The 22,660-nt window shown below is 36.2% G+C and overlaps 2 protein-coding genes across 2 annotated transcripts in view; both read left to right on the top strand.

The window, feature by feature from the left end:
• Positions 1-15,862, top strand: part of LOC127949334 (protein tweety homolog 3) — a 34,330-nt gene extending 18,468 nt beyond the window's left edge. Inside the window, exons 5-15 of the mRNA XM_052546432.1 lie at positions 264-484; positions 786-881; positions 2,326-2,398; positions 3,067-3,142; positions 4,783-4,838; positions 4,925-5,017; positions 5,139-5,231; positions 7,545-7,681; positions 9,874-10,053; positions 10,519-10,594; positions 13,069-15,862. Of these exons, the coding sequence (XP_052402392.1) occupies positions 264-484; positions 786-881; positions 2,326-2,398; positions 3,067-3,142; positions 4,783-4,838; positions 4,925-5,017; positions 5,139-5,231; positions 7,545-7,681; positions 9,874-10,053; positions 10,519-10,594; positions 13,069-13,242 (1,275 nt within the window). The 3' untranslated portion in view covers positions 13,243-15,862. The remainder of the gene's footprint in view (positions 1-263; positions 485-785; positions 882-2,325; positions 2,399-3,066; positions 3,143-4,782; positions 4,839-4,924; positions 5,018-5,138; positions 5,232-7,544; positions 7,682-9,873; positions 10,054-10,518; positions 10,595-13,068) is intronic.
• A 1,733-nt stretch (positions 15,863-17,595) lies between these two features.
• On the top strand, positions 17,596-22,048 carry LOC127948611 (neuropeptide FF receptor 1-like). The gene is made up of 2 exons (XM_052545173.1): positions 17,596-17,764; positions 18,381-22,048. Exon 2 carries the CDS (start codon positions 18,743-18,745, stop codon positions 20,078-20,080), a length of 1,338 nt encoding a protein of 445 aa, XP_052401133.1. The 5' UTR covers positions 17,596-17,764; positions 18,381-18,742; the 3' UTR covers positions 20,081-22,048.
• Positions 22,049-22,660: the final 612 nt, after the last annotated feature.

Below are 22,660 nucleotides of genomic sequence, written 5' to 3'. Positions count from 1 at the left end.
CATGTAAATGTACAGCATTGAAATGTCACAACAATTCCGGCCTTCCAAGACCATTTTGACTGAAACCGAAAAATAATTTTCAGCTGAATAGCAATTAAGATCAAAATGTATTTCACTCTGACACAAACAGCTGAATGCATAGCCTTTCAAAGCATCCTAGCTAATGATACCTACATTATAACCCGCCAGTTTGATTCAGGGGGCAGAAAAAAAAAAAATCTGCTTTATTGAGCCTAAAATATGTGCTTGTTTATGTGTTTTAGGTATCAGAGAGCACCAGCCGTCTGAATGAAACCCTGCAGGAGGGTTTGGTGCAGCTGGAGACTGTGTACTCCAAGCATACAGACTACCTGTCCATCGTCCAGAAACTACAGGGTCAGCTGGACGAGCTGATCAATCTGATGGTGGAGGTGCCTTTCTGGAGCAGTACGGATCTCTCTCTGGATCACCTGGCATCCGTCACTGAGCAGTATGACTGGTACAGGTAATTAAGAAGTCCAGTCTAGTCATCATACTCTGTGATGGCTAAACTGGTTTCAGAGGTATTACCCAGATAGTACTGGTTTCTAAAATCCTGTTGTTGTTTTTTTTTACACAGAAGTAGTCTAGCATGATTTGTTTTTCACATAGGAATAAGTAAATGTCCAAAGAAGTAAATTAGAGTTTATGGACATACACAATAGAGTTTCTCAATAATAAAGTCCAGGCTTGTTACTACTTTTGGATGGAGTTATAAAGACATTTCCAGCCATCTGGAAGAGATCATGTGTATGTGTGTTTTGTAGGTGGTTGGGTTATCTGGGTCTGCTGCTCTTTGATGTAATAATCTGCCTGCTCGTTTTGGTTGGTCTCATACGCAACTCAAGAAGCATCTTGATCAGGTAAGTGTAGAGATGTTTAACACATGTTTTTAGTTAATAACACACAAAATAGCCACCCATGTAATCAATCGCAAAATGGTTCCTAAAGAACCTTTTCTATACCTTTAAGAAACAACATATACATTTTTTTTTTTTTGCCGCCAAAATTTTTATTTCTATCCAAATTTACACTATTTTATTCAGTACTATGCAATATATATGTATTTATGTGCTGATTTGCTATCTGTGAAACGGTTGTTATTGTTACCTAAAATGATTAAAACTTTCATTTTCATTAACTAAAAAAGCTACAATAAAATACTAGATGTAAAACTTGAACTTACTAAAATTACAAAAGTAAACCTGATTTAAAACAAATGCTAATTAGAAATATCTAAAAATAAAAACTGCAATAAAAATAAAATTACTAAAAGTTAAGTTAAAATAAAATATAAAAATGAAACGGCTAATTTAAAGCATTCATAAATACTATATTAGTATATAAATGATATAAATAGCACTAGAACAAAAGTGTTATAAAATCAACTTTTAATCACATGTATGGGTGTTACTGAATTCAGCAGGATGGTTTGAGATGTGACATGACAATATGGGGATAATCACAGTGAGTGAGCCACCTGGAATTTGGAATTTCACCCGTACTTTGACTCTTACAACAAAGAAATATCGAAGTGTAAGGAAAATAAATAATGAAAGTCAGAATGTTAATATGCAGGATCATGTGATATTTCAGGGAACATCATAAGGGACTTTCTTGTTTTCCTGGTGGACTGAAGGAGGTGCCTCAGATTAAACTGCACTGCCTGAGTTTATAGTTTCAGTTTGGAAATTTCCAGGTTGGAAATCGTTGTGTGAAAATGCCTATTTTTAGCCTGTAACTATGCAAAATTGAGATTCATTCTCTGAAAGCCTTTAGAAATGGTGAGAGAGAGAGCACGAATCAGAGTAGAGTTGGCAGAGGAGAGAAGGATTCAGGCAAAACGAAATCTATTTAGTCTAGAAAGGAGGGTGAAGATCTCCTCTTGATTCACTGTGACTCACTTTTTCACTCCTTCTGCTGCAATTAGACACATTTTCTGCCATGTGTTGTGTACATGTTTGTTTATATTAGTGTTTTAGGGTGCATGTGTGTCTAGAAGCACATTTGGTAAGTGGGAGTTTATTAAAATTGCAGAGATGTTACTCACCATGAGCCTAAACAAGTTAAAAAGAAACCAACTACAAAATATCCATCAACAATGCAGAAACATTTAGGCTTTTCTTATAGGAATAACTAGACACTCATTCTCCTATTCTCACCATCAAAAGACTCAAATGACGGCCATTTTTGTAGAGAAGAATTAAAATAAGCACAAGTGTCAAAATTTTTCCCAATGTAAGCACATGTAAACTTTTTTTCTCCTGTATTTTCTGTGGTAATGAATAATGTCTTTCTGTCCTTCAGTGTTTGTTTGCTAGGTGTGCTGACGCTGGTGATCAGCTGGGCTTCACTTGGGCTTGAGTTCTCTGTTGCTGTGGTGAGTATATTGGTAGAAACACCTTTTTAATTCACTTTTTTAAATAAATTTTATGCCAATATATTTCTGTTTGTGTCTATGGCTGTCTAAAAAGAGTAGAGAAAGTATATATTAAGTTTATACACCACTGTTCAAAGTGTGTGTGTGTGTGTGGGGGGGGTGTTACTAAAAAGTGTATGTTCACCAATGCTGCATTTATTTAATCAGCGGATTATAAATGAAAATGGTAATATTATTACAATGTCAAATAAGCTGCTTTATATTTGAATATATTGCAAAATGTAATTTTTACTGTGATGCAAAGCTGAATTTTGGCGTCATTACATTAGAAATTATTCTAATATGCTGATTTGATGCTGAATGTAGTTCTGAAATGTAATATTTTTGTGGAAACCGCAATGCATCATTTTCAGGATTAGAAAGTTCAAAATAATTTATTAGATCTAGATTTTTTTTTATATCAATGTGAACATTTCCTGTCACTATCTAAATAATGATAATTCCTTTAAAATAGTACTGACCCCAAACACTTGAAACTGTAATATACATTTTTTATAAAGGAAAAGTGATGTCAGTCGCTTAAATGTGTTTGTTTTTAAGCCTATATTTGAGGGTTTGTGTGTGTTTGTGTATGTGATCAATGCTTCATGCGTGGTTCTCTTCCTTAGACTGCCAGTGATTTTTGTGTTTCCCCTGACTCTTACATCACCAAAGTGTCACGTGAGAATGCCGTTATCAACCAAGGTATGTGTCCGTCCCTAAGTCAAGTTGAGTTTGTCTGTCCTTCACACAGTTTATGCAGGGTTCACTGGGCATTAGATGCTTGTGACAAGGCTCAGATCACAAAAAAAAAAAAAACGATACATAAGTTATGTTAACAGAAGTAGTAGAAGCACTAACTAGAGGTATTAAATGCATTTGTTATTTGCTTTTTCTTTTTTCTTTTTTTAATTAAATGCATTGTCCAAGACTTGAACTCAATACTCCCCACTGAAAATGTTTATGCTCACAATCGCTCATTCATTCACTTGAAATGTCCTGGAGCATTGCTGTGCAAAGGAGGCTTTCTTAAAGGGTGTTTATGTACAAAGCAGGTTTTGTATCTTGGTCTCAGACCTTGGCTTTCCTGGACAGACATGAATGTAATTGCTAATTAGTTCCCACAGGAGATACAATTCATGACCCTCTCAGTCCCTACACTCATTCACACTTGCAAACACACTTGTGCTTCACTGCTGAAGGTAATGGGAGGTGTGTCTGCAGACCAATAAATCTTGTCAATAATCTTATATCTGTTTATTTACTTCCTCCTGCATATTAATTTTACTGACGCTTCTGTTCAAAAGTTTGGGGTCAATAAGGTTTTTTGAATAAGAAATGAATACAGAATGACAATAAAGATGTTTATAAAGCATTTTTGAATGACTTTGTTCATCAAAGATTCAAAATTCAGCTTTGTCATCGCAGGAATAAATTATATTTTTTAAAACGTATTCAAATACAAAGCAGTTCTTTTAATTTGCAATAATATTAAAAAAATATTGCTTTTCTTGTCGAGTAAAAGAGATTATTTCAAACACAACAAACTGTCTTATAGAGTCCAAACCTTTTGAATGGTTATCCACGTTATTATATGATATCATGTAATAGTAGCAAATGATAAATACACAAAATTACTAAAATAAAGTTAGTTAACACAATATTCAATGAAATTCACTATAGCTAAAATTGTGCCATATTGGACGGTTCATTGGTTTTTTACAGTGACGTTTTATTTAAAACATTTTTTTAAAGTCTATTTTTATCTTATCCATCTGCACCCACTATGCGTGTGATGATTTAGATTGTGAGGTTAATTAATCATTAAACCTCTGCCCGAGGTCATTCCACTGCTGCTTCTCTCACTCACTCTCTCTCTCTCTTCTCTTTTTCAAACATTTGAACACATAGTAATAGGGTTCAGATTCATGCAGCACCTTTACAGTCATCTCTCCCTCACATACACTCATACTCACACTTACACACAGAAAATAAACTTGATATCCTAACAAATGAAGCTAGTTGGCATTGTCAGTAATCTCAGCCAGCTGGCTTAGTAAATAATGAACTAGCGGGTCACAGTGACACGAGAGGCAGATGCACGCAGTGCTTCCAACAGATTTACTGCTTGGTTTTGTTAGTTTGCATCGGCTGTTTTCTTTGCAGCGTGATTTCAACAATATTTCAATTTCTGATCAAGAATATCTGTGTATCGATTGACGCAAGGCGAGGGCAGTGTTTGGGAAACCTATCAATATTTGATGTCTCACATTTGAGGAGTAAAATAATGAACCTATTTATTGGAATTCATGTGTGTTGGTTATTATCTGTGTTATGTATGTTAGATATCCTGCAGTATTATCTGAAGTGCAGCATGGGACAGACCAACCCATTTCAGCAGGTACATAATTACTCTTCCTCTGCTCTCTTCCTCATTGTCTTTCTTGTTCTCTTTCATGAATTATAAATCGGTCCTCTGATTTGCAGAAACTCTCCGGAAGCCATAAAGCTCTTGTGGAAATGCAGGATGATGTTTCCGAGCTCTTGCGCTCAGCTATTCGAGAATTCCCCAAGACTAAGGTGTGAGATTGCGGATGTACTGTACTCAGTACTGTACAAAAAACTCAGTACGTATTCTGTGCTCGGTATAGGAATGTTAATTTGTTTATGTTCTTTTGTCTCTCTATGGGCTGGTTATCAGACTAACCTGGAGGAGATGCAGGGGGTGTTAAACTCCACTGAAGTCAGTCTCCACCACCTCACTGCCCTGGTCGACTGTCGGAGCCTGCACATGGTGCGTGTGCTAATGTGAAAAATATAAAAAATTTTTTGATTAATTCACTTTCAATGCCTTAAAACTGACAAGTAAACTATGTGTAATTACACAATGATGCAACACTTTTAAAGCTGCTACATAAAATAAATGCATTATTATTATTATTATTAAAAGCCATGGTAAAATATGTTGCCTCTGATCCACCTTACCCCCCGATATCTGTGTTTTACAAAAACTTTATTAGAATTGATCAGTGTGGTGGAAATCACACCACAAATGTGGGAAAATCTGTTTAATTTTAAATTAATTTTTAAAATGAAAGTCTGGGTGTGGGATAATTGTAAAACAATAAAATCCATATGGAAAATGCACTTGAAAAATAGCAAAAAAAAAATTTAATAAATGGTGAAATTCATAGTTAAATGTATTTAAGACACACACTACTTTCAGTGTTTGGTAATATTATTATATTACAATTACTGCGCATTATATTACAATTACTACAATAATTGCGCAATAACTAGTAGTGTAACTAATCACTAATAAGATTTCAGTAATAATATTACAGTTACCATCCATAAAAGAGCTAGTTACTTAGATACTTTTGATGCCTTAACCTCAACTGATGTGAAGTCCAACAATACAATAATTCCTTGATTTATTTTTATAATTTATTGAATACATGAAGTCACCAGTGCAGCAGGCAAGCTTGAAATATGGAAAAGCGTACATTCAGTGGATGAAAATGTTGCCATTACATTGATTTTGTGAGAAGAAAATATGATCTGAACACCAATCTATAAGTTGCGGCATTACTTTACTCTTGCATTACATGGCTTTCCCAACCACATCCCTCTGATCCTGATATAAAAATTATATTACTATAATTAAAAATCTTTTAGAAAACAAAAATCTTATACAAACTTCTGCTATTTCTTTTGATAAAATACATCATGAAATATAATTGTATATGGGGAATAGAGAAAGTATAGCCTCAATTAGCTTCAAGCTACCCATGACAATTATTGAGTGTTTGTAATAACTTCTGACTTCGATCCAGTGTCAAAATTTGGTCTAATGAGGCAGAAATATATTGTCAGAAAATATTTCATAAGAATGTTTTGGTAAGATAAGCAATTACAATTTCTGTGGGGTGTGAAGGAAATGTTGTAAAATTGTAACTAGTAGTGTACAGTAGTGTAACTAATTACTGTTGCCAGAAAATGGTAAGTAAAATAATAATATTTCTTTTGAAAGGAATAACTAGTAACAAGTAATAAATAAAATTTTGTTAACAAGCTCAACACGTGAGTACCGATTAAAAAGTATGGGGTAAGTACGATTGTGGAAATTTATTTTATTTATAAAAATTTTAGTTTATCCGCAAGTACACATTAAATTGTTTAGTAGTGACTGTAAAGAACTTTTTAATGTTACAAATAAAATTTCAAATAAATGCTGTTCTTTTGATTTTTCTGTTCATCAAAGAATCTTGAAACAAAGGTATCAACGATGCATTTTTAAGAATAATGTAGTTGAATTTATATAAAATAAAGTTGAATCAATTGTAATAACATTTCACAGTATTAATGTATTTTTATCAAATAAACACAGCCTTAGGCCATGTTTACACTAGTGCGTTTTCGTTTTAAAACGCATAACTTTTGCTACGGTTACGCCTATCGTTTACACTACTCCGGCGTTTTCCAAGTGCGAAAACGGAGACTTTTTTCAATTCTGCTGACCCTGTTTTAGTTGGAAAACTCCAGGGTTGCTTTTCAGTATAAACAGACCAAAACTGAGAATTCCGAAAATGATGGCGTGGCTGCCCACGTTATCTCTGCGTATCCTTGATGACCATGTAACCGTATCATGAACAGTAATCATGCTCATTGTTGAACCTGCCAGTGACTAGCAACCGACATCCTTTTTACATCCTTTTTACGTGCATTTCCAGTATGCATGAATGGTCACGTGACATGCGTTTTCAGTTATGTAGTGTAGACGGAGATCATTTCAGAAATGCAGCTGAAACACCAGTGTAAATGCATATCGTTTTAAATCTAAAACGCCGTTTTAAAACGAAAATGCACTAGTGTAAATGGGGCCTTAGCTCATGAGATTTCCTTCAAAAAATTTAAAATCTTACTGACCACAAACTTTTGTATTACAAAAAGGGGCATAAAAGTGTTTGAAGTTGAAGGAACACTCATATATAACTTCCCACGATTATGCTTGTACTACCTGTGCAAATGCATTTATGCCACTTCATTTCGAGTGTTGAACGCAAGACTTTTTATATTACTTTTCATCTTTTTTTTTTTCTCACAGGACTATGTGCAGGCTCTGACCGGATTGTGTTACGATGGAGTGGAGGGTCTCATTTATCTGGTCCTTTTCTCATTCGTCACTGCGCTAATGTTTAGCTCCATCGTTTGCAGTGTGCCTCACACTTGGCAAAGCAAGAGGTGAGAGGGCAAGGGTCAAAATGCACCAAAAAACGGGGGATGGGTTGAGGAGGGCAAGGTAAATTAAACGCAGCTCCAGTAGACAGGCAAGGCCTTCAGTTCATGGACAGAGAATTGACTGCCAGTCACGTGTATGTTTAATGCTTTTATTTTCACATCTGCTCCTTCTGTTTTCACATATTAATCATCTTCTCATGACTGTGTGTAGCTTCTGTTGTCTTGTCGTTCATTCCTCTTAGTGTCATAGATTTGGAAAACCCACTGCTCTGTAGTATGTGTGAGAGACACACTTGTTTTGTAGTGCTCTATGGATAATCTAAATATAGTTACGTATAAAAGCAAAATAGTAGTACAGTTTTAGAGGAGTATTTTGAATTATGGCAATGGAGGAATTTGTTATTCGACTCGTGGTACAGCATATGTCTGCAATTACGCTTGTGCAAAGGGAAAGAACAAAGAGACCCTATTCTAAATTCTGTGCTAAGGCAGACTGACATTTCTATGGAAGATGCTGCCTCCCTTTGGACTATCTTGAAACTGCAAGAAAACCTTTTGTGCATTTGTGAAGAGTATAATCATTATCGAAACATGTTTGTGATGTGATTACACACTGGGCAAGTTGGTCCAGAGAAGCTCTGTTGAGAGTTACACATATGAAAGATATCTTGATCAAAGTGGCATCCAAATCTACACTTTCAGAGATCCACTATTTCTTTTTTTTATTCCCTTTCTTATATGCGCCCCCCCCCTCCCTCCACTTTTACTTTTCTAATCGGATTCATAGTGGTTGTTGTTGATTTAATGCATGACTCAAATCACTGAGAAAACGTTCAATGGTTGTTGAGGACAATCCATTGGACATGTAATGGAAATTTACAGTCATTTTTGTGAGATTCTTGAGTTTACTTGATTTGTTTCTGACTAGCATCCATGGTTGCAGGATTGTTTTTACTTTTAATTTTATTTATTTATATATTTTTTCACTGAATATGCACATTTATTGAAGCATATACATGATAAATGAAATGGAGATGTTACCCCATTTCAAATTGACCACAAGACAATTTGTTGTTGTTGTTGTTGTTGTTGTTTCAGCATCCTGACTGCCAGTTTTACGCTTGTTCTAATAATGCCCAGATGGCTTAGTTTGGAATATGAGTAATGTGCTTGGTTTTTCCAACAGCTAGCAGATAAACTATTTCCTAATCCATTAAACCACAGTATTCAATATGCCATTAGAAGTCATTAATATGAAAATTAACTTTTAAAATCAAGAGTTAAGGACAACAAGAGCTTTATGTACGGTACATTCGATTTCCCAGTAAACATTGTGGAGAGATCAAATCAATAGTGATTTTAAATTATTTTAATTTTATATTTATTTTGATGTGAATATTATATGAAATATAATATACACTATCATTCATATTTGATTTAAAAAAAAATAGCAAAAATTTTACAATTATTACAATTTTAATTATTTCTATTTTAACATATTTTGCTCCTGTGATGGCAAAGCTGAATTTTCAATCTTAATGAATGAGAACGTTAAAATTATTTATTTGAAATAGAAATATTTTGTAACACTATAAATGTCTTTACAGCCACTTTTGATCAATTTAATGTGTTTTTGCTTAATAAAAGTATTAATTTCTTTCAAAGAATAAGTGTTAACTCATCCTGGACTTAAACTAGTAGTGTATGATATTTTCATTTCAAATTCATTAATTAATACAATATTCATTAATCATTAGTTATTAATACAGTATTATGCATTATTAAAAAAAATATGCATGTCTTCAACAAATTTTTGGCATTTGGCATTTTTAAAAGTTATTGAAAGACTTATTTTTTCTACTCGATGTAAATGTGGTGTTGAATGCATGCTGTATGCATGTATTTCATATAAAGCATGCAATGATTCTAGATGAAGATTTTTTTTTATTTCTATAATATATTTTTTACAGTACATAAAGTCATGAACATTCACTTTGAAAGGGATGACCCAGATAATTCTGGGAAAAAACAAATGCATGAATCTATTATCCATCAGTATGCTTTAAAGTCATTTTAGGACTGGCGTGGAAAATTGCTTTTAAAGAGATCTTCACTAAGTCCAATGAGAGGAGAGACCTTTTCCCCTCCCCTCTGACCCAGGGGCACGTGTTTCACCTGTGCTAATTTGTCCGAAGGTCTGAGGAGGAGGATGGCGATGAGACTTCGGCCACACTCGGCCCGCGAGCGCCGCACGATAACCTGTACCGCGTACACATGCCTAGCCTGTACAGCTGTGGCAGCAGCACCTACGGCAGCGAGGCTAGTCTCCCCGCTGCGGCACACACTGTCAGCAACGCACCAGTCACTGAGTACATGTGAGTGTAGCATCGCTAACCTCATCCTAATGCATGGGCTGGATTTAAAGGACCGTATTGGTATTACAGGTCCTGTAGCATAGGCTCGGTAGCCTAGATTACTGCATGGGCTTCAGATCAGTTGCTTATACTGCATGGGTTTTACTTCTTGATTAAAATTATTATATTTAGAGCCCCGAACGGCATATAGAAACAAATACAATATGGCATAGGAAGTACAAGTAGATAATTCAGCTTGTGCAATGGGTTTTATTATATGATAGGTAATGTTTTACGCAACCCAAGCGATATCTATCATGATTAACATATATAGTGCATAGTGGTATCACTCAGTGGCTTTGCGTATTACTCCTACCCTGCAGTTCAAAGCTTTCTGTCAGATTTGTAAAGTTTAGTGCATCGCGGTGTGGAAATCCCTCCCTTCAAGAGGGAGTCAGAGTAACTGGTATCTCGTTTGTGACGCAGGAGCCAGAATGCTAACTTTCAGACCCCTCGGTGCGAGAACACGCCACTCATTGGCAGAGAATCCCCCCCGCCGTCAGTAAGTGCACAAGCACATTTACACAAACACACATGATTGTAGGTGAACAGTCGTTATTTAGCGCAGTGTCACACATTCAGTAACTCTTTTAGTAAAAGGAATGGATCTTCTTGAAACCCTGCCCCATGCTTGACATAAGTGATTCATAGTTCTTTAGATAATCCAGAAAACAGGATGTTAGTGTGATAGTATTTATGCTTGTCTCTTACTGACGAGTATGTAATTACCAACTGTAAAACTTGAGTAGTTTTATCATATAGATGAACATTGTTAACTCAAAACAAACACACACAAAGAGTCTTGAAGGTCATTTTGGCAGCCTGTATGCGACGCTAATTATAAGTCCTCACAAACAGCATGGCAAAATAGTTCCAGCCAAATTTGTCATCATTTGCTTTTTCTTTTCTTTTTTTTTTTGGAACATGAAATAAAAGGTTCTCTTTTCCATACAAGAAATGGACGTGATCCAAACATGGCAAAAAGGCACCCTAAAAGCTGTTTATACAACAAGTGAAGCCTAGCGATAGCTTTATGTGAGGAAGATAGTTAAATAAAATTGTAAGAGATCATTTCACTTTAATTTACGCTATACCTTAAAAACAATACATTTTCAATACCGTGGGATATTATTATTACAAACGTGAATGTGCAATTCTTTAATTTTCTGTCCACAAAAATGTTGGAAATCTGAAAATAATTAGCAACATATTGCAATTCCAAATACATGTTATACTCACACAACTTGCAAAGATGGAGTTTGCTGCATTTACTGTGAACGGAGCGATTCTGAGATTGTAAAAACGCTGGATCGTGAGCTGCTACCGTGTAAAAATTGTGATTACTATATACTTAATAAAAATACACTCTGTCACCTTGATGTCAGAGTAAGGAGAAAGCGCAGTTGGTACCAGTGTACTGGTGCTGTGGAAAATGAGCATTGAAACCCTTTCAAATGTTCAGAATCTACATGTATCAAAAACGAATACATCTAAAATAGTTTAATATATAAAGGAAGATTTTCTGCTAATAACGACTTAAACTTCGGTCTCTTCGCTCAAAGCTATTGTACAACTTCATAAGATTTGTAATATAATGCAATGTTATTGTAGACTACTTTTAGGGTATATTTATGGCCTTTGTCGTTTTTTGGTCCTTAACAGCGTCCATTTCCATTCATATGCATTGTATGAAAAGGGCAGCATGAACATTTTGCTAAATTTCACCTTTTGTGTTCTATAGAAGATCATTTGTATGGATTTTGAGTAAATTGTGGTAGAGTACAGTATATGCATTTTGGGTAAACTATTTCTTTAAAATGTATTGATGTCATTTATTTCTCTTATTTTTAAGCCAAAGCGCTTCACTGAGTGGAAGTGGTTTTTGCAATGCTACAGAATCCTGGAGTTTGCATGATTGCATGTATAGTCGATGACAAGACCAGAGAATGCTTTTCCTGGTTCATGCACTGTGAATAAGGGAGCACTGTATTTTTTATTTTTTTTAAGGGTCAGGGAAACTCTTTTACTCAGACTTGGCATGCGAGGGCATCTTTCATTCTCCCACTAGTTTGAGTTCAGAAACGAGAACACTCAGACCTCTTCTAAGCGCCCTCACTCTGCCTTACTTTCAAGGTGTTTTTTCCTTTTGAGTTTTGTATTTACGGGCCCTGGACGTGACGCATGCGTATTCAAACTCCAGACTGGAGAGACCAGCCAAGAAACCATGTTTCTTTGAAAGGATGTAATCTGATTCTCAATAATGTCATAGTCCGGGTTGCTGCTTTTTGGTGCCTGTTCTTGCTGGAATTGGAATTGCCGATATATTATGGAATAGTCTCTCCTTCTCTGGATTTTATGATTCAAAATATGCATGCATTTTGTCTCTTTCTCACCCAACTGAAAAACATCTGTCATGCATGTCTGTTTGGTAAAGTGTCTCACATTATAACCCCACCCCTAAACAGCTGTTAATATGATCCCACATATAGCTACATTATCTATATGTGCCATTTTCATCTACTGTTATTTTGTTCCCTCCTATTTGTCATGTTGTTAACTTTTCTTCCTTTCTGTCATTTTCACATTAATTGCACTCTTTTTTTTGAACTTGCACTTAAAAACCGACCGTGAGGAGAAAGTATCTTATAATGATAATATGCTTCATCACAGTAACTCTTGGCTTTAAAAAACCCATCAGGCTGTCCAAATGACTGTCAGTTTGTCTGTTACGCATGTGAGTGAGTTAGTGAGAACGACAGAATGAGGTTCATATTTAAATGTGCTTCATGTTTGTAAGAGCTACAGCTATATTCTGTCCTAATGCCATTTAGACGCTGTAACTTTTCCTCACCTTGACTAAATAATCATGCCACATTAGGAAAAACGTTTTTCTATCGTATTGTGAAAATAACTCTTCAAAATGATGTGATTGTTTCTTCCTTCCCCTTTTCCTTGTTTTTTCTCCCTGTTTTGCAGTACACCTCAAGCATGAGGGCCAAATACCTGGCAACCAGCCGCCCAGACCAATCCAGGCCATCAGAATCCCAGAACGGTCTGGAGCCCAACATGCGACCAGACCTAACCAGCCGCTCAGCTCCAAACAGCCGACCAAATTCAGCTATCCACCGACCCCACTCGGCCATCCATTAACTATCCTCAAATGCATTCCGAATAGGCGTCTACCTGTCAGGTCCACCAGTACGAAGTTTGTCTCTACATCGATGTTCAGCCCATTGAAAAAATTCGCCCTAACATCTTTATTTGATGGGAAGCAGTCGTCCATGCTTACCTATTTTATTAAAACTGCCATTTTTTTACTCCCCTATTCATCACAGCAACTACACTGCCCTCTTCTGGAGGACTCCTCAGTCGTTAGCACAGTAGATCCCATAATACCCTTAAAGAGATTCTCTCAGGGCAGCCATATTGGCAAGGACTGCAGGACCACATTATCACAAGATAATGGTTTATTCCACTAATTTTGAAATCTCTTGCCTTGCTGTGAAAGAAATGTCACTATGACATTCGATTTTATGACGGAATTCTATTTTTAAACTTTTTGCAAGATTACATATAGTTTAACGAGGTTTTAAAGATGCAGCTTTTGCGTTTTCTCTGCAGTTCCTGACAATATGGCAGCATTCTACTACCACAGCCACAGTCCAAGGTATTCATCATTGCATTTGATGTTAACAGAGATGTTCACTCATTTACAAATGTTCATGAGTTAACTGAATCACATACTTGCGACTCTGTGGTTAAACAAACGTTCCTGTCATAAAAGGCCACTCTTTGTATTTACAGTTCCGTGTAATCTATGGTGTACCACAGTGTGAATTGACAGCCATCAAGCCTTTGAGCCATTATGCACATTCAGTATCTTATTCTAGAAGGGAAACTGTTTCACATCACACTATGGGTGTGTTTGTGTGCGTGGCGTGTATGCCTTGTGCATTAGTGAGCGTGTTTTAAAACAGCACAACTCACGAGCTTTGCTCTTTGTAAATAGTAAGTGTTTTTGTACTTTAAAAAAAACGTCTAAAGGATCAACACTACAAACTCGGTGCACTAATCTTCTGTGTAACAGTGCAGTGCAAAATTTGCTGTGGCTTAGAGCTGCAGTGATGAATACCTGTAAGAAAAAAAATGGTCAATGAACTCTGTGATGAAATAATAGTACATGTTTTGTAGACATCACTTGAATTTGTGAATACACTTGTGGGTGCTCGTGTGTATGTGCACACTGTAAATGTGAATATTTCTAACGGAGGAAAAATTAGCTTAAAAGTGAAAAAGGTGAAGAAGGGACACCTGGACAAAAAGAGAAATGCCTCCCCACAGCCCCACATATAAATCTTTTTTCTGTTCGGGCTTGTCGTTATTTAGCAGGAGATTTTTGTGTTTTTGTAGTGAATTGGAATCGATTTTCACCACGGTCAGCCTTTTCCTTATTTCTGTTTAACATTAATGGGGAAACACTTCTCTGTGGTGTTGATGGATCTGCAATATGGACACGACTGACAGGTCATTTGTGGTTTCGACCACTTTGCGCAGGAGAAAGGTCAAAAGAACTAATTGTGATGAAAGAAAAAAGCGACGGGGACAATTAAACTAAGGGAATTTCCTCCTTGTCATGCAGTCACTAAGTAAGACTTGTATGGATGTAGTGTAAGATAACCTAGCTGTCTTTACCAAGTGTGGTATTATTGGTTTAATTTACTTGCATCCAGTGTCATAAGGCTGACATAACAGTGTTAGACGTTGTCATGGCGCCAGTCAACCGCTAATGTTATCATGCATTAGATGTGGTATCTAATGCCACTTTCAATACATTGCACCTTGATTCTTGAACGTGGGTGTTCATTTGCTTTTAATAAATATCATTAATTACATTAGCAGGTAGAAATGTCATTTCAAACTGGAAAATGCTATAATGCTGTATCTTTTATGACTTTGTGACACCCTCAGTCAGTTGAGGTTGCGTGTTGTTTGAATTATCTTTTTGTGTAACAAAAGTGGATGCTGTGTTTGGATGCCAGCAGAAAAGGGCTTGTATCCCTAAACTTCAAAGATCATGCACAGACATGCTTTGACTATGTAGTGACAGGCATCCACTAAAGTTACAATCCTAAAAAAAACACTCATGCACAAAAAGTGTCCATGCAACACTAGATGTTTCACACACACACTGAATATTACAGAGAAATTGGATTATTTTGCAAGCAACACAAATGGATAACCATGCACCTTAACACTCAATAGACATAATGTAAAATTGCTCTGAAATATGTGAGTCTTTTTACAGTATTCAACCACTAACCATCATATAGAGACAATCCAAATGTTCGGATCTATGATTCTGTACAATATAATGCAGTTGCATGACTGAAGGAAATATGAGAAAGAAATATTCTGCCTTTCTTAACATTTTCATAAGGTAACCTTTCTGTAAAGTACACTTTTTTTTCTAGCATATTCTTGTTAGCTTTCTATTGTATAGATCATAACAAATGAGCCTACTCCTTTCTAAATGTGAATATGAATGATTCGTCATAAATTGATGTTTTGATAACAATTCTTATGGATTTTTTTCCATGTTTTTTGTTTTGTTTTTGTTTTTCATTTGTGATTAAGATGTTGTACATGTCAGGAAAAAAAAATGATTTTCTGAGCCTGAATTCAATGTTTTAATAATATATTAAAATAAACTTATCTGGTGCAGGGTGTTGAGCATCAGTGCCTGAAGAAAAAGAAAAAATCACTTGGTCAAGGTATGCATTTATCAAGGTATTATCTATAAAAAAAAAAAAAAAAAAAAGGTCCTTGATTCTTGATACATAAAATGGAAAGAAATAGTCTATGAACGAATGCCAAAGTTCTGAACAGAATTTGTACACTTGTTTGTTTGAAACCTGCATGTAATCTGGACGTACATTTAAAAATAGACTATGTATAGTCTACAAAAAAAGAAAAAAATGGTAGCAGTTGGCCTGCTAATAAACAGCTGTATGTTTAAATGTCTTCTAGAAAAGTAGTCTAAACTTGTGTGTTGTTCGGGTTGCTGCATACAAAATTATATAAGCTATTGTATCATAAGCAAAACGATATTGCTAGCATAGACATTGAATTGGTTTTAAAGGGATAGTTAATGCAAACCTTCAAATGTTTTAATAATTCAAATATCTGGTTCCAAGAATTAATAAAGCAGAATTTCCAGGCTTTTCTTTTTCATATACTGTAGGCCTTCCTAATGAGGAGTTTTAAAGGCTTTAAAGCTCCCAAAAAGATGTCATAAAACAGGCCGTGTATAGTTTTTTGCTAATGAAAACAAGTCGTTGTCTTTGATGTATTAAGTACTCTCGATTAAGTAGGCTACTGTATAAAGTTCACATAAAATAGTTTCTGAACTATCAACACTCAGATACACAACAGTAAAACACACTGAAAGAATAATGTGTGTATGACATTGACAACCTCTATTTTATCACAGAAAGAAAGAAAAACCCTAACTAAGATTCTTTCAGAAGTAAAATATTTTCGTTTTACCATTTTATAATTATTTTGTGATCTGTTATCCTCACCTGGCTATGTCACTTTCTGAAACAATTTAATTCTCAAACAAATAAATGTCGCCAACTTCTTGAAGAAACCGTGGGTGAATCGAGGGTTACTTTTTTGAATTGCGCCATCGGATTTTTTGGCGCTAAACGCAGAGTACTTTTTTATGCCTTCGTGACCTACAGTAGCCTATCACTTGAGGGTGTCTTGATGTTTACCATTTTGATATGAAAGGGTTTGTAAGAGACCAGATTTGTTTAGAATTTTTTTTACTTTATTTGAGTCTTGCTTATTTAAATGAAGTTATGTTCCAGCGCAACTGGCTGTAAGATAAGGTTGTAAATTGTAATTGCATCTGTATGACAGGGGTTAGACGAATAATGCCCCAGAGGAGTTACAGTAGGCACAGACGGCGCGGAAATTCTGCACAGATGGTGTGGTAGAACATGGAAACACTGAAGCGTAATGAATTCAGAGGACTAATATGAAATGTGCTGACAGGAGAAAGTAACACTATCGTGCAGATTAAGAGAGTGGGATGTAATTAACCATGAACAGCGCGGTGCAAGGTGCGGATCTAGTAGGCCTACATTTGAGCTAGGTTTTTCCTCAGTGATATTGCAGAGACATTAAGCAAGCATCCTTGGACAATTAACATATATAACGTGACTTTTTTATGACAATGGTTTATTATAGTGTGGGGAAAGAATAGGACTATTTTAAAATGCTAATGTTAAATAATTTTAAATGCTGGATTTTTACAGTAGGGAAGAACTGAAATTGGATGGGAATGTTCAGATTACTGGTGTTTATTTAATGGTACTTGTAATCTAATCGCTTTACATCTGAAAGTACAGGAGGTTACAGGAGGAATGCAGTATCAGTGACTTGTTACCGCGAGGAGGCGCTTGTGAGCAGCGGTTGAAGACGGTTAAAGACAAAGCTTCAACCTCAAACGATGATAACTCATCTCCTTTACCAGAGGTCGTGAACAGGTAACTGACGCTTCACAGAGCTGGATTTAATGGAAGTCTGCTGGAAAAGGCTCGTTGATCCTTACCTGGAGGATATATTTTAACTTTCGACCCACTGGAAGATACAGTGTTTGATCTAAGTAAGTACCCATTTCAAATTCAACTGTACGTATTTTAGCTTGTGTACTGTGTAGACTGTTAAATGTGTCGTAGTTTTAAAATATATTTTATGTAAAATTATTTTTATTAATAGTATTAAGATTTTTTATCAAAGGTTTAGTGTTTTACTAAGCTATTTATGAATTATAAACGCTTTTAAATAAATGTTCACTAAGATTTAGTTACATATTATACAATATTATATTTTATATACAAAAAAAGTAAAATAAAAAAATTAGTTTGAATGAATCACTGTATTGTACTCTGTATTTAATTACATTGCATTGCACCATTCATGACTACATCAACATAACTGCATATCTGTTTGATAGGTGAATTGGTGAACAATAAGGTATTGTTTATTGTTTTAATTTTCAAAGTAAAAACCTATCAGTCTTAATTTAAATTGCTAACAGCATTAAATTAGCACAGTTTAATGTGAGAATCTCAGCTGCGCTTATACACACTGAAAGTATAAATAAATGAAAGGATTTTGAAAGCTTTTACTTGTGAGCATTTGTGGCTTTTCTCCTTTCTTTTCAGGGGTATGTGAATAGATGTAGCTATGTATATTTATGTGTGTGTGTATTTTTTCAGGTCATACGTGATACAGATTACCTTATGGTTTGAAGGAAGAAAAAAAAAGAGAGAAGAGGAGGTACACATATTAGATAAAGAAGACATTCTTTTGATGTCATCTGTATTGTTTGTGAAAATAAAAGTGAATACTGTATTTGGTAGTGAGTGAGGAAGAGATTTGTTTTGAGTATTTAAAACGACGAAGGAAAGGAACATGGATTTGAGATCTTCTGTTTTCCTTCATTGTCTTCAATCTTTTTTATGGATAAATGGAAACTTTGGCACCTGAAAAGTAATGTTTTAGTTAGTTTTAGTTATGTAGTTTAGTAATGATGTAGTTCAGTGATAGTTCACCCACTCAACATCACAGGAAAACCACTATGAATCTGACCCCACCTCAGCCACCAACCCTGCTCTACGACCTTCCCAGGGCATTGGACCTTCAGCGTGAACCTCAAAACAAGAGCAGGTTGGCTCCAGCCAGCTTCTTCAACAGCACCTTCTTCTTCCAGGATAATGCAGCTTTAGAATGGCAGTTGTTTCTCACCATCCAAGAGCCTGGCACCATTATCTTGACTGTCCTGTACTCTATTTCCTTCCTAGTGGGCTTTTTTGGCAATGTCATGTCCCTCAGAGTCCTACTGGGCCAGCACGGAAGCATGCGACTGTCTGGTGCTAGCGCCACACGTTGCCTGCTGATAAACTTAGCGGTGTGCGACCTGGCAGTGGTTTGCGTGTGCATGCCTGTCACCCTGGGCCACCGCATTTATACGCCATGGGTGTACGGCAACTTTTTGTGCCGGGCGGTGCCCTTCACGCAAGCAGTGTCTGTTTCCGCCAGTGTCCTGAGCATCACGGTCATCAGCATCAGTCGGTACTATGCAGTTCACTCGCCACTACTGTCCCGAGCCTACTTCACTCGTCGACGCATCCTCGCCTCTGTCACAATCGTGTGGCTCGTCTCCTCAGTGATCTGCATGCCAGTTGCAATAGTTACTAGGCGTGATGAAGTAGCTTTGATCGAAGGGCTAGCCATCATGTTGCCCGTCTGTGGAGAGGTATGGCCTCAGCCGCGCTTGCGACAGGCGTACAATGTCCTGCTGTTCAGCGCCCTCTACTGTCTACCTGTCGGGTTTAATCTCACTTTAGCCTTCCTCACATGTCGTCGGCTGCGTAGCACTGGTTCTGAGAGTCGGTTCACTGAGTTAGACCCCCGTTCCCAGGCACTTCATGAAACAAGGCTGCAGGGACGCAGGCAGATCGCACGTATGGTGGCAGCTTTGGTGCTGCTGTTCGCTCTGTCATGGTTGCCAATGTATGTGACTGATATTTGGCTGGACCGTGAGTTGCGCCATCCACCAGATTGGCTCCTTCAGACCAGACCCTTTGCACAATGGTTGGGCCTCACCAACTCTTCTCTCAACCCTTTTTGCTACTGCTTCATTGGTGACCTCCACCGCTCAGCCAAGGCTTTGCGTTTGCGCCTCTGTGGCCCGTCCCCGGCCTCGGCGCTGGCTCTGGCTTCTCTCCCAAAAATATTCAACCTGCAGAATCAAGATAAGTCTCAAGCAGGTGACGCCAATGACTCAACCAACTCTTGCAAGGGGGACATTGGGAACCTTAATATGTCGATGTGGTGGACTCAATCTCGCACATGTGAGTCAATGAGCTTGCCGTACCACTTAAGAATGACTGAGACAATTACACTGGATACATAGCAGATCTGATGCACTGCCATGGACATTTCTTCTAGAAAACTGGATTTTTAGTAATAATTTACTTACTCTTATGTCGAACCTGCATAACATATTTTCATCTGTGAGACACAAAGGATGACATTTTGTTCATATAATGAAAGTCAGTGGGGTCCAAACAACATTTGACTTACAACGATTGAATAGACAAAAAAACTATTAAGACCTTTTCAGAATATCTTTTTTGTGTCCCATAAAGAAAAATCATACAGGTTTGGAAAGTCACGAGTGTGAGTAAATGATGATTGAATTTTCATTTTTGAATGATCTATCTCTTCATGTTTTGAAAAATAACTTTATAGGGGTCATATGACGTTATTTCATGTTATTTCAAGAGATAAGGTCCGTAAAGTCGCAAAGATATCAAACCCAAAGAGATATTATTTCTAAAAGACTCAACCATGCCGAGGCTGTGTTGGAAGATTTGCACCACCGAAATGTAACACCACCGAAATGTATACGCAAAGAAAGAAGGTTCTTTTATTAACATTTATTCTAAATAAAATTTAACTTTTATTCTTGCTGTTGTATTGTTGTTGCTGCCATGTCATGGAGACACTGTGTATTTCCAAATATGGTAATGGGCGTAACATTTCCATCACATGCTTGACCACAACACACTGGATAGCTGGCCAATCAGCACACTGCGCAGTTCCAAATTATGAGATTTGTAAAAATCAACACGTTTCAGAAAGGCAGGGCATTGAGGAGCAACAATAATGTACAGTATGTTTCAAATTATGTATTTTCTATTATCTTTAACTGCATAAACATTTAATAAGACCAAATACACAAAATAATGTGTTTTTTCCATTGTCACAAGACCCCTATAAAGGACTGAGGATGTGTGAGGATTGAGTTTCTTCTTAACTCTGTACTTTTGTTGAAATTGTTTAATGGCAAAGTGATTAAACGTTTCATATTGCAGGTGGAGTAGATGTAACTGTTTAGATCTGCTGTAAATGTGCTAATAATATGTAATAAATATCTTGCCACTGGAACTTATTAGGGTCCTTCATAGCAATCTATATTGTTAAGGGATATAAAGTGGTTCAATGCAGAATGTGTACAGTCGTGTTGCTGAGTTTTGCCTAGAGCAGTGTCTTAAGATAAACCAAGTTTAACATCATTAAATGCTGCTTCTATGTCTGGCAGAGTGGTTTAATTAAAATGTTCATTTGAGTGAAACCCAGACACATATACGCACTCACACCTATTGTCCTTGGTGAAGAAACACTTGGAAATGTATTTCTTCGCACCTCTTCTTCTAAATGTGGAAACCATCTGCATCTCAAGTCATCACCCTCTTCTAAGTGTTATCTTACTGAAGTCAGACCAGAAACTCTAAATGACACTACCATTCAAAAGTTTGAGGTCAGATTTTTTCAAGAAGTTGATCATTTTATTCAGCAAGGATGCATTAAATCGATCGAATGTGACAAAGTAATGATTCAGAAAATGTAGCTTTACAATTACAGCAATTAATACATTTTAAAATATATTTAAATGGAAATCAGTTATTTTAAATTGCAGTAATATTTTACAATATTACAGTTTTAACTGTGTTTTTTTATTTCAAGGTCACAATTTTATTATTTTTTTTGGTTTGGATAATATTTTTGGTATAATTTTAAAACAAATCTGAGACTCTAGCTTTTTTCCTGCACTACGCTGTATTATGCGTCACAATGTCCTAAAAAAATGGATTTGCTCTTTAATATTCCGTGAGGAGAAATGCCCTCTGGTGAAAACATTCTATTTTTTATTGACTTGGAAATGTTATGGCAGCAGTTGCATAAGGGGCTACAGTAACTAAAAAAAAAAAGACAGGTATGACGGAGGCAGACATATTTTTGAAATAAAAAATAGACTGAGATGTAAAAATTTAATTGTTTTAAATGTTTCAGTCATTAGCTGACAAAATTAAATGTTGCTGTTATTACATTTACTGTTATGTATACCTCACTACTCTGTTTTATGTTGTTGTTGTTTGTTTTACACGTTTGTGCAGGTACTTATTTTATTCCATGAATATGAAATATGAATGTTTTCTGCAATAAAGTCAAGTGTGTGAGGTGTCTTGTGTATACAGTAGGTTCCTTTGTCTTGGCATTGCAAAGTATGTGCTGTTGAATGCAGATTCAACAATCAATAGCATAAAAGCATTATGTGTAAAAGAGCACATTACTTAGAATTTGTCAAGAGAACTTACAAACTACTAAATCTTATTCTGTCCTTCTTGTCCTTCTCTCAATCTCTCCCTTTCTTCTCTTTCTTAAAAGCAGCCAGGATCTCTTTAGTGAGTTGTAGTGCAGTCTGGGAACAATCAGGTAATTTGATTGATTCTGATGGCCTGAATGTGGATAGCAGATAACAATCACATAGAAATAAACCCATGGTGCTGTCACTGTATTTAGCACAGGAACATCTTGCATCGTGGTAAATGCCTATAAAAGACTTCTAGAAATGTTCATTCTGTTCCTGTCTTTTGTGCTTCATCCACCTCTTAGCTGTTCAGGCTACCCACCAACACTTTCCTTAAAG

Source organism: Carassius gibelio, chromosome B1 (assembly GCF_023724105.1).
Source record: "Carassius gibelio isolate Cgi1373 ecotype wild population from Czech Republic chromosome B1, carGib1.2-hapl.c, whole genome shotgun sequence".
Classification (NCBI taxonomy): Eukaryota; Metazoa; Chordata; class Actinopteri; order Cypriniformes; family Cyprinidae; genus Carassius; species Carassius gibelio.
This window is presented reverse-complemented; position numbering and strand designations above follow the sequence as displayed.

What these genes read in the sequence shown, in the direction of transcription:
- LOC127948611 (XM_052545173.1), top strand. Translation starts at nt 18,743, where the DNA reads ATGAATCTGACCCCACCTCAGCCACCAACCCTGCTCTACGACCTTCCC.